The sequence below is a fragment of the Ascaphus truei genome, chromosome 6, assembly GCF_040206685.1.
Source record: "Ascaphus truei isolate aAscTru1 chromosome 6, aAscTru1.hap1, whole genome shotgun sequence".
NCBI classification, from domain to species: domain Eukaryota; kingdom Metazoa; phylum Chordata; class Amphibia; order Anura; family Ascaphidae; genus Ascaphus; species Ascaphus truei.
Window position 1 is genome coordinate 65,470,000 of NC_134488.1, and position 12,474 is coordinate 65,482,473.

General features: G+C 45.8%; 1 protein-coding gene across 2 annotated transcripts in view; it reads left to right on the plus strand.

Moving 5' to 3' along the window:
* The window catches only part of TINAGL1 (tubulointerstitial nephritis antigen like 1), a 41,215-nt gene that overhangs the window by 19,212 nt on the left and 9,529 nt on the right, over positions 1-12,474 (plus strand). For both annotated transcript variants that reach the window (XM_075604626.1, XM_075604627.1), the window contains 7 exons: positions 2,013-2,105; positions 2,473-2,587; positions 3,901-4,021; positions 4,322-4,472; positions 5,459-5,642; positions 8,846-8,891; positions 9,867-9,990. In XM_075604626.1, coding sequence (XP_075460741.1) covers positions 2,013-2,105; positions 2,473-2,587; positions 3,901-4,021; positions 4,322-4,472; positions 5,459-5,642; positions 8,846-8,891; positions 9,867-9,990 — 834 coding nt within the window. The remainder of the gene's footprint in view (positions 1-2,012; positions 2,106-2,472; positions 2,588-3,900; positions 4,022-4,321; positions 4,473-5,458; positions 5,643-8,845; positions 8,892-9,866; positions 9,991-12,474) is intronic.

Sequence of the window (12,474 nt, forward strand, 5' to 3'; positions counted from 1 at the left end):
GGTAGACATAAGCTTATAGGGTTCCATGTTAAAATGGACAAGCAAAAAGTGACACACTGTGTGATTATTTGCATGTCATTACCCAGAATCCTTGGTTGCAGTGCAAGCACTGTATGCTAAGAGATAATGGGGAAAGGCTGGGTGGTATTTTTATTTGCTAGATATGTCAAACAATGTGTCGCCGGCCCCTCTGTAATGACTTTGTCAAGAAACCCCCCCCCCATCCTTCAACAGCATTAACAAAAGATTTACTAAAATACCATCTGAGTCACTCCCGGGGAATTCTGTACATATCCGGGAGCACCGTCCTGTCTGCAGGACCTCCCCTGCTTCTAGGAGATAGCAAGGCTCAGTGGGTAGAGGGTGGAATGCTCATACCTGCATTATAACATTTGGGATCACTTAAAGATCTCTGAGCAGGTGAACACTGGGGGGGGGGGGGGAGAATAGGGCCAATGTGTGCAAGGCCAGCAGCCAGGACTTGGATTTAACCGGGCAATTTGTTTTCTTAGATGTATTCCTTCTTGAGAAATAAATCACCAATTTTGGGCAGGGATTCCTTTCTCCAATGTTTATTGACTGACTGTTGCCCTTATCTAATCCTGCTACATTAATTGTGAGAGAGCCTCACTCCTCTATTTTATTTTATTTACAACTCAGACATTCCCCCCCTCCCCCATTAAAATGGACCCTAAGCATCATGCTTATCCTTGCACTGTGTAATCATTTCTGAAGATGTTGGACACATCTGGTGTCTTACAATTTATCTTGGTTAAATCCAAGTCCTGGCTGTAAAAGTGGGACACTTCTGATGTATTAAATAAAATGTACGTAGTTTCAGCAATAGGACAAAAGCCGAATAAAAGCTCTAAGCGTGCAAATTGTAGAGGAGTTATAGCAATTGAACTGGAGTCTTTCTGGAGGGGTTTTAAAGGCGGTAGGTCTGTAATATTGCAGTTAGTGATATATAGGGCAAATACACAGAACTTGGCAGATAGTGAGTACCTGTATAGGTTTGAGAGATTTCTTGTCAAATTTCAGCTTCAGTTCATAGTCCCTGTATCTAGACTGCAGTCGGTGTGGAGTAACATTACTGGTGATCATGCACCATCAGCCTGGTTCAGCTGATATGTGTGCAAAGATTCTGCTGCTTCAGATGTTCCTCCGGAATCCCTAAATAGCGCCCACTTGATCCAAAATAGCAAATCAAGAGGTGGATAGATCAAGGTGCTGCCGCTCCAAGAAAAAAATGGGGGAAATGCACCAGAAAATGAAGGTAAAATCAGTTTATTGGACTACATGAACAAAACAAAATTGGCTCCTCCTACCACGCGTTTCACACCCCCTGTGGCGCTTTTTCAAGGAGTATACTGCTAGGGGAGGAAGAAACCTATTTAAACCTCCCCCAGTAAACGGGAAAGCTAGTGTCAATTAATGATAGTAGCAAATAGTTAATTGCAAGAAAAACATAAAATACTGACTAAGAATGAACAAAAATGCAACAAGTGTCACATATAGAATTGATGTTTTTCTTGCAATTATCTATTTGCTATTATCATTAATTGACACTATCTGTCCCATTTACAGGGGGGGGGGGGTATAAATAGGTTTCTTCCTCTCCTAGCAGTATACTCCTTGAAAAAGCGCCACAGAGAGGCGAAACGCGTGTGAGGAGTCAATTTTTGTTTTGTTAATGTTTTTTATGTAGTCCAATAAATTGATTTTCCCTTCATTCTCTGGTGAGTTTTTCTATGGAGTGGCAGCACCTTGATCCATTCATCTCTTCGTATATGCAATTTCAGCCTGAATAATCTGACGGTTTTGCAGATGGAAAATTCTGATGCAAAGTTCGATGTATTCATTAAACTCTCACACGGAAAGGCATATTAAAGTAAATGGCAGTTTCCATGTGATAGTGCCCCGATCAGCACTATGGTTGTGTACTGAATAATCCCCCAAAGCCTCTGTGTGCTGCGCCTGACTCAACCCTCTCACCACCTTTCTGTCTACAGCACCTGCACCACCAACGGGCAGTGGTACTGCGAGCAAAACTCCTGCCTCATCAACCAGGAGACCGTAGAAGCTATCAACAGGGGGAATTATGGGTAAGTGCATCAGGAAGGGAAAGCTACATTACACCAAAGCAGGACTGGGCCATAGATTCTCCAATACATTAATTATGAGCCTCACGCACTGGCTACAGCCTCTCATTATTATTATTATTTTAACATATTAGACTTTTTTTGCCATTAAAAAGGACCCTAAGGATTGTGCTTATCCCTATACTGTGTAATCATTACAGTACAGTGCAGTACAGTGACCTGCCTCTATGTGGTGCTGTATAAGTAAAGTACCCTAAGCTTATAATAGACTGTACTGTAGGGTGAGGGATGGAAGTACCCCCAGGGGCAGATAGCATTGTCTGTCTCCCTCCCATTAATACGCTGGTTCTGTGGGCTCTATCTCCTTTAGTTGGACAGCTGGGAATTACAGTCGCTTTTGGGGCCTGACTCTGGATGAGGGAATTCAGTATCGTCTGGGAACCATCAAACCTTCCTCCTCAGTGATGAACATGAATGAGCTACATGTGAGTACCACCCCCCCCCCCCCCCTCCATCAGGAATCAGAGAAAGATGAGGTAGATAGTTGAGTCGGAAAAATGATGAGCTCACGAGACAGTGTGCTCAGTAGAAAATGCCCTTATATGCACACCACTTGTGTCGTAATGAAAAAGGGACTAAGCACCTGCAGTCACCAGCTGCTCAATAATCCTGTGTTGAAACACCTTTCTGCTGGGGGGGGGGGGGGGGGGAAGCATGAAATGGGAGAGAGGTTAGACGTGGCGTAAGGTTAAGTGACCCCAACACTTTAGTAATCCCCTCCTCCCCATGCATGAGGTGTGGAAGGTGCAGAGCCTGCTGGGTGCTACTGTGTCGCTGGCGTGTGACATGAGGTATTAACATGTAAACATGGAAGTGGAATGCACAGACAACTTTTATTTTTATCAGGGGCCCTTTTCCTGAGCTTGGGGTCACTGTGTGATTTTTGGCAAGCCCAGCACAGATGCACAATACAGGGCCGATAACCCAGACCGCCAGCTTTATCAGGCAACTTCCACTCAGGAAATCCGCTGCCTCTCCACTCCGGGTAGTTAGAGGGATTGTTAGCCTCTGTTAAGTGACCACTCCCTTCTGCTGTCCACCAGGGGGAGGAAAGAAAGGGGGGTACTGCCAGGGACAAGGAGAGGCTGGAAAATTCCTACATGTTAGAACAAGCGGGGTCAGGCTAAGCTCACAGGATCTGACCCACTAACTCCATCAAATAAAAGTCTGTCTGCTTGAGTTGCTTTTGTTTTTCTCCGCTCATACTTCAATGGAAATCTCTCCAGGAGAATTCACAATGTGAGGGAGATTAATGCAGACCAGTTTCTGTTTTTGTGGAAATTCTGATGGCAAATATTACAATGAAACATTAAACCAGGTTAAAGAAGGCAAGGCAAAGACCCCCCCACTTGTTTGGCCAAGTGGGACTGCACCTTTTAATTCCATTTGCAATACATTGAAAGCCCCATCAGGCAGTGAAGAGGTTAAACGATCAGTGCCACACTTCTCTCTGGTCTCATACTTCTGTTCTGATTAGAAATATTTATGAACACGAACACTCGTGTCTCTCAGTGTGACACTTCTCTCACGCTCATTAAGTGCACCTGGAAAAGCCCACTGAGTTAAATGGGAGTTTCCATTTGGCAGTGTCTGATTGGCACTATTGCACCGTAATGAATAATGGCCACTGTATTTTCGGCCCCCGTTTTGTAGTGTGGTACATGTATAGTGATCTCTCTCTCTCATCTGTCCGCCTTGTGGCTGGTGTTTTACCTCTGATCGGCTCTCTTCTCCACAGGTGAACATGAATAATGAGGTGTTGCCTCGTCACTTCAATGCTGCGGTTAAGTGGCCAGGAATGATCCACATGCCCCTCGATCAAGGCAACTGTGCTGGGTCCTGGGCTTTCTCCACTGCAGGTACCCACTTTACCTGTAGGTTGCCCAAACCTCAGGCTATGTTGTGATGTTCTACGTTATAATCGCAATTGAATCCTATGGCAACTCTGCGATATTCTGCGTTAAATTGGGATATATTGTGGTACTTGAGAGAATGATGTCCTGTATACAGGTCTGATACTGTACACTGAATTCTACAGGAAAATCATTACCCAAAGCCAAGGAGCTAACAATCTAATGTTTTTGCACAGTTGGATAAAGTGGCTTTCCTGAAAGGAGCTAACACTGGGGGTTTCATTTCTCTCTCTTACTCTTTCCCAGCGGTCGCCTCAGACAGGATTTCCATCCAGTCGATGGGTCACATGACGCCAGCGCTTTCCCCACAGAACCTGCTGTCATGTGACACCAGGAACCAGCATGGCTGCAGTGGGGGGCGCGTGGATGGAGCGTGGTGGTATCTGAGGAGGAGAGGGTATGAATGCTTGGTGTCCTTAAAAAGGGGGTGTCTTTATATCTGGAACTCCAGAGATTAAGAGGGGTTTCCATCTAGGAAGGGCAGGGAGATGTTCTTATTTGGTTGGGTGTTCTTATGGGATAATGATTGTCAGTGCTTTGAGATGTTGTTATCTGGAGGTGTTGTTATAGGAAGGTATTCTAATAACAGGACAAACTTTGGCAGTGAGATGTCATTATAACAAGGTGATGCCATAAAAGAGGCATGTGGGGGATTTTTAGAGTCATTGTTCAGGGACTTGCGTTCACTTATAAAACACTAACTGGATTAACAAAAACACAAGATCAAAGCACATACAAATTGACTAATACCCAACATTTTATTATTATTATTAACTCTTTCCTATTAATTACATCATACTGCATAAAAGCAAGCGCATATTTGACTATTTCTATTTAATTTATATTGGGGTTTTAGTTACATATTTCTGCCAAAATATGATAATATTGCCCACAAGGCCAATGTAACCACAGATCAGGCACGTACTAACTTCTAATTTAATCCGGTTCTTTTTACCATGTATTTCCACGTCTTCCTCCATGAAAATGACATTTAATGTATTTTATACCTTGCTATTAGCAGAACACCTTGGAGTAGGAGGGTGAGGAGCTTAAAACATTATGTGGTAGTCACCATCCTTCCAAACAATACAGTTCCATGTGTTATGGTACACTGGATTAACCCCTTCTCTGCAGGAGGGGCCTGCAATGCATTGCCCCACATAACGCACCGGTATACACCACTCTGCCTAAAACACAGGCATACACTACTCTGTATACCTATTCAGATACAGTATATTTTGCAGTGCCTACAACACAGATATATATATATATATATATCTCTGCATACAACACGGGTTTACCCTGCTCTGCAATGTACTGTATGCTCATGTTGCCGTGAAAAGGGTTGTGAGCCCTCCATCTGATATCTGTGTTTCTTCTCAGGTTGGTGACAGACGAGTGTTACCCATTTGACAGTCTGAATACAGATTGGGCTGCCAAACCCTGTATGATGCACAGCCGCTCCACGGGGCGAGGAAGGAGACAGGCTACAGCACACTGCCCCAACCAACACTCCATAGCCAATGAGATCTACCAATCCACACCCGCCTACCGCCTGGCATCTAGCGTGAGTTACAGTGATACCTTTTATCGTATGGGTCTGACAATGGGCTTGCAATGACATTTGTGGTGGCACTGTATTGTCTGTGCATGAAGACAAAAGTGGTGTAATTCTGGGGCAAAAAGTCTGCACCCAATGTATCAAATAAAAATTGTTTCATTGACCTAAATAGAATTTTATTTATACAATTCTGGAGCAATGTTTGTGCCCCAGAGTTGTACGACTTTTGCCTTGACACATATGACCCCCGGTGTTACTGAGACTGAAAGGGGTGATTTGACCCATAATAGTGCAGCACCCCCAGCATCTCCAGTACTGACCCCTCACACACAGCTCTAGCATGGCACTAAGATCCTACCCTGCACCACCCTCTACTATTAAAAATACAAAATCACACAGCTAAATCCCTGCGTGTTAAAAGACATGTATATGTATATGCAAAAAACAGAGAAGACAAACACAGACCTTTTAGATAAATAAAAGATATATTAGGACACAAGCCCCTATCCTTATTTACAAGTAAAGAATCTTTGGTGCAGCTTCAGAGAAATGCAAGGGTAAGTTCCACCAGAGCAGAGAACAGTGTTCAATCAATATAAGTGTCCATAGAACATTGCATATTGCTACCGTCCTTAACTGGAACACTTCGTGATGTTCTGCTCTGCCTGGTGATGGCCCGTCAGGGGTGCCTTGTAGGATCCGTGCCTCTAAGGAACCGCAATCACTAAGATCCCTGCTTCGTGATCCTCTGGTCTTCCGGGTACTCGCACTCACCGCTAACGTTCGCGTCTGATGTCATGGCATCAGATCTGTCCGTGTGCCAAGGAAAGGAACTTGCTCCTCTTGCTACACTCTGAATAGAGTAGTCTATTGCTTACAGGATATGTCCATACCAGCACTCTCCTCTTTATTACCAGGGGCCTCACTTGACTCTGGAGATCCTTTCCTAGACTGTTATCTCATTACTTTGTAACGTAGGGGAGAAGACTGAACAATTTATCAATGGATCACGCACTACAGAAGTAGAGTTGCCTCACTGATTTGGAAATCATTAGCATGCGGTGCTTCATGACATTCCCAATGACCCTTTCCTGCGTAGTCTCTGTCTTTCCCTGGAACGCTTCTTTGGACTGCACCATATGGTGCTAGCAATGGGTTTCTTGCTTCTTCGCTGCTGGTGGCTGCTCCATCATTGGAAGTACTGCTCGCCGCACTCCATTTGCTTGGAGTTTGTGCAGTGTTTCTGCTCCCAGTAGTTGCACTACCTGCATCTGGATTTTGTCTCTTTGGGTGCTTGCTTCTTCCAGGAGATTCACTACCTGTGCCTGTTTTTCTTTTTCTTTGCATTCCTGTTTCCCCCAATGGTTGCACCATCTGTGAATGGAGCTGCTCTATGAGGAGTGGAAAGGCTGTGCTTTGTCTCTTTCCGTGCTTGCTGATCCCAGGAGATTTACCCTATATGGCTGGGTTTTTCTCCTTTGTATTCTTCTTGACCCCAGTGCTTGCACCGTCTATGGCTAGGAGATGTCCCTGTGCAGTATTACTGCCCCAAGTAGTTGCACCTTTTAGTATTTGGGACTTGCTCCTTTGCTGCTCCCACCAGTTACAGGCACTGCACACGTATGTATCCCTTTTGCAGTTTCAGTGCTACAAACCACCTTGTCTTGATAACTTGCCCCCCTTCCTTCGCACACTGTTCTGTGCCTCTCTTGCTTACTATACTGGAAGGGCCTTTCAGCATTTCTCTCTCCTGCACAGTCTGTGCTTGACAGAGGTCTCTCTGCTCCATGAGGTTGCACAGGTTAGAGCGGAAACACTTGTTTGCACTGTGGACATGTTGTGCTCTTTCACTGTGGTTTGCAGGTGAGAGGACCGGCTCCTGTGCAGTTCCCTAGGGAGTAAGCTCTGACCCCCTGGACACTGCAGGGGCTTTGGGCTCTGGAGTCTTCCATCTCTGAATCCTCGAGAGCTGCTCAGCCCCTGTGTCTGTACACTGGGACTCTCAGGCACCTCACCTACAGGTCTCTTCCTCTGATTCGATGCTTATGTTCTCATACGATTGCCTCGCTCTGCACTACACTGTATTTCTCTTCAGTTTTCTCATTTGAAATCTACATTTCTTCCTCAGAAGTCAAAATTGTATTAAGAGGCAATCCAAGCAATATCCTACAAGAGTTTTTAAAATAAATCAGTTCTGTAGTATTGGATAATACTGGATTTTTTAATTTTTTTATTATTCAACTCTTACTGGCATTTTTAGTGAGTTTTAATATACTATGTATCCTTTGCTTTCTATAGCAGGTTTTAGCACACTTCCCCAGCAGTGCAAGATCTTTGCAACACTTTCCTGTTTTGTGATCATTTGTTACCAATATTCCCAGCAGTTTGAGCTGCAAACTGTAACAATAGATAATGGTACCTTGGCAGCTACCATATATTCTTGTATGAGTTGCATTGACTAAAGCAGCGGTGCGCAAACTGTGGGGCGCGACCCCCAGGGGGGGCGCGGGGTTTACAAAGGCCCCGCGCGCTTCCCGAAGGCACTTAAATTAAGTGCCGGGGGAGCTGCAGGGCCTCTGTAAACCTAACTTACCGTGGCTCCGGTGGCTTCCTCCCTGCGTCGCCATGGCAACGCGGCGTCAAAATGACGCTGCGAGGTCATGTGACGTCACGTTGCTATGGCAATGTGATGTCATTACGCCGGAGCGCGGGTAAGTTGGGGTTGGGGGAGGCGCGGGAGTGAGGGGACAGCCGGCAGGGGGGCGCAGGGAAAAAAGTTTGCGCCCCCCTGGACTAAAGGATTAATTGAAACTGAAAGGAAGCCATTTAGGAAAACCTGGGGAAAAGTATCTTTGCTGATCGATCACGGGAGAACAAATCCATAGTCAGCGTAGGTAATTAGTTTTCAATAAAGGTAATCAAATGCTGCATATATAAAACCCCCAAACTTTTTTTTTTTATAGTGCCGCTTGGATTCTCTTTTTTAAGCTGAAAATCGCAGCAGCCTTCCTTTCACCCCACTTGAGGCCGCAGCTACAGTCTGCTAGAGCGCAGACACACACCTCTGTCACTGCACCTCAACCCTGCACTCCCTTAAATTCTGTGTCTGCCCCCACTACCATCAGCACTGCATTCCCCTCTATCACTGTACAAATAACCCCAACACGGGCGTTCTGTCATTTCAGTGATTTGTTTAATGTATTTTGCAGGAAAGCGACATTATGAAAGAAGTGTTTGAGAATGGGCCTGTTCAAGGTGAGTTCTGAAGAGTGGCTACAAAACACACACACACACACACACACACACACACACACACACACACACACACACACACACACACACACACACACACACACACACACACACACACACACACACACACACACACACACACACACACACACACACACACACACACACACACACACACACACACACACACACACACACCCTTCCCCCCCCTAAATCACATAACATCTGCAGAATGGCAGGCAGAACAGTGCTAACATTCAAATCCAGTTAACAGACAGCTGGAAATTACCTTGTGATGCACAAACTGTGTTTACTTTAAAATTGTTGCTACTTGCTGCAACCTGCAACTATTAAATAGCAGTATATTTACTCGAGTTATACTACACCACAAGACAGGTGGGTTCCATTCTTTGATTTTGTGTACTTTGTCTCCAGGTGGGAGGGCCCTGAGAGAACCCCCCCAAAGCTCACACCTCCTTACTCCACCCCATAACTACCCAAATGTCACCCTTCACTGCCTGATCGCGGCACATGCTCTGTAGGATTGGAGGTGGGGTCTCCGGACGTGAGGACTCAAGCCTAATTTATTTCTCTCCCATTAATTTTATTTTTAGGTTATTTCCATCTCCATGAAGAGTACTTCACACCTGCCTAACTCTGTCACAGAATCATAATTTTATATAATATATATAATTTCTATGAATTTAAAGATCTCTATTTTGGAAGATATACTGTGTGTTTATGTGTATATGTATGTATGTATGTGTATATATATATATATATATATATATATATATATATATATATATATATATATATATATATATATATATATATATATATATATATTACACACACTAGCTTCGTTGCTGACTTATTATTTACTATTCATTTTATACGTTTTTCTGTATATCTACAACAAAACTATACGTAATTAAAATAACTGCAGTATGACTGACTCCCACGCTTCTCTTGTAGCCATCATGGAGGTACACGAGGATTTCTTTATGTACAAGCGTGGGATCTACAGACACACGCCAGCAACCGCAGGGAAACCGGAGCAATACCGCAGGCATGGGACGCATTCTGTAAAGATCACCGGGTGAGAGGGGGTCTGTGTGCGGTGGGAGATAGGAGTGTGTGTTATCGGGAGTCTCGGAATCCAGCCCAGGTTTGACATGTTGCTGGGATATGGCTCTGACTGGTTCTGTCTTTGAAGCTTCCACTATCATTAAAGGAAAACCGCAGCCAGTTCAGAACATCACCCCCCCAACCCCACCCCACCTCACCCCACCCCCCCAACCCCACCCCACCCCCCCAACCCCACCCCACCTCACCTCACCCCCCCAACCCCACCCCACCTCACCCCCCCCCAACCCCACCCCACCTCACCTCACCCCACCTCACCTCACCCCACCTCACCTCAAATTAAAAAACTAGAAGCAGTTAATGACCCTATTTTCAGGGAGCCTGTCTATTTGTGCTCCCTGCACGGGATTCTCACCATTATCAACTTGTATAATACTGTATATTTTATACAATTTCCCTATCACACCAAATGAATGGGTAGATATGTTCCATGTATTGACATTATAGAACCCGCTTTCAACAACAACGTACCCCGAAATAGATCAGCTTCCCAGTCTTCACTCACTGCCAGGGTTGGCAAGACTGCATTAGGGTCTCCAGCGCTGAAGGGGTTACTACCACTTTTATCATCTGTAACTCTCACTGTGACTGTCCCTTTTATCTGCCTTGCCCGCCTGTCTCTTTCCTGCATGAATCAGATCAGATAAGGGGGGGGGGGTTACAGGAGGTGTTGGTGGGGAGTGGGGTTACAGGAGGTGTTAGGGTTGAGTAATCAGTAGTATGTACTCAAATCCGGTGGTGAGCAGGAGTCTTTTTAAGTGTTCTTGGAATCAGAGGAAGGGAGAGGCAGGAAGCATCCAAGAGAGGTCCCTGCAAGCAGTGGGACACACAGGGCCTTGCAATGAGCACCATTTCCACCACTAGCGATTTCTACACATCCTGTGCAAGGAGTAACCCCTACACTGCCAGAGAAAGTTGCAATGCATTGAGCAGTGGGTTTTATATGCATGTTATAAGGACAGCAACTGGAGAGTTGGGTTGCACATGGTTTGGTGCAGGGTGGAGGTGTAGTGACGGCTATGTGTGGGGGTTAGCACTGGAATAGTAGAGTGTGCTGCAGTGCAGGATGGGGGTACTGTAATAGGATTGTGTGAAGAGGGGTCAGTACTGGAATAGCAGAATGTACTACATTGCCGGATATCAGTACAGTGATACGTGTGTGTGTGTGTGTTGTTTCAGTACTGGAATAGTAGAGTATGCTGCCATGCAGGATGGAGGTGTAGTACTGGAATAGCAAAGAGGGCAGCAAAGCATGATGTAGGTGAAGTGACAGCTATGTGCAAGAGGTCAGTACTAGAATAACAGTGTGTGCTGTAGTGCAGGATATAGGGTGTGTGTGTGTGGTCAGTACTGGAATAGCAGAGTGTGTGCAGTGACAGCTGTGTGTGAGGGGGGACAGTACTGGAATAGTAGGGTACAGGATGGAGGTGCAGTGACAGCTGTGTGTGAGGGGGACAGTACTGGAATAGTAGGGTACAGGATGGAGGTGCAGTGACAGCTGTGTGTGAGGGGGGACAGTACTGGAATAGTAGGGTACAGGATGGAGGTGCAGTGACAGCTGTGTGTGAGGGGGACAGTACTGGAATAGTAGGGTACAGGATGGAGGTGCAGTGACAGCTGTGTGTGAGGGGGGACAGTACTGGAATAGTAGGGTACAGGATGGAGGTGCAGTGACAGCTGTGTGTGAGGGGGGACAGTACTGGAATAGAAGGGTGCAGGATGGAGGTGCAGTGACAGCTGTGTGTGAGAGGGATTCAGTACTGTAATAGTAGGGTGCTGCAGTGCAGGATGGAGGTGCAGTGAGCGCTGTGTGTGTGGGGGGTCAGTACCGTAATAGAAGAGTGCAGTATATTGCACCGTATCTGACATTGAAGTACATGCTGTATAATTAGCAGAATGTATGTAGGTAAATTCCCCGCTCGCTGACCTTGGAGTCCCAGCCTTGATTGCTCAGGAATGTTCCAGCCGGTTGCCTGCCGTAACCAAACATACCTTTGGCCCAGAGCCAGGTGGTTGCCTCACATCATGTGCAGACGTAACAGGTGTTTCCATGGTTACAGGGGAAGCAGCAAGGTGGGCTCTGTCCCCTTCCACTACTGTCAGACACCCCTCTGCTTCCTCCCACATCGACATATAACAACCTCACTCACTGCCAGAGACCGCAATGCGTGAGGGATTCAGGCACTGAAGAGGTTAACTAAAACATTAACTAAAACATAATGCTACCGATACTCTGTTACTGCCTCTTTTCACCATTACTCACCTGTTCTCTTTTAGGCTGCGGCCAGGGTGGCGCTGAGCGTGTGCTCGCGCTGGCCGCGATGAAACACATTGTAGCAATGTGTGTGGCCAGTGTGAGCGAGCGCTTGTGCATGCTCGGCGCTTAGATGCTTGCCGAAGCAAGGAAAATTGCATTTGTGTCTCGCTCGCGCATCAC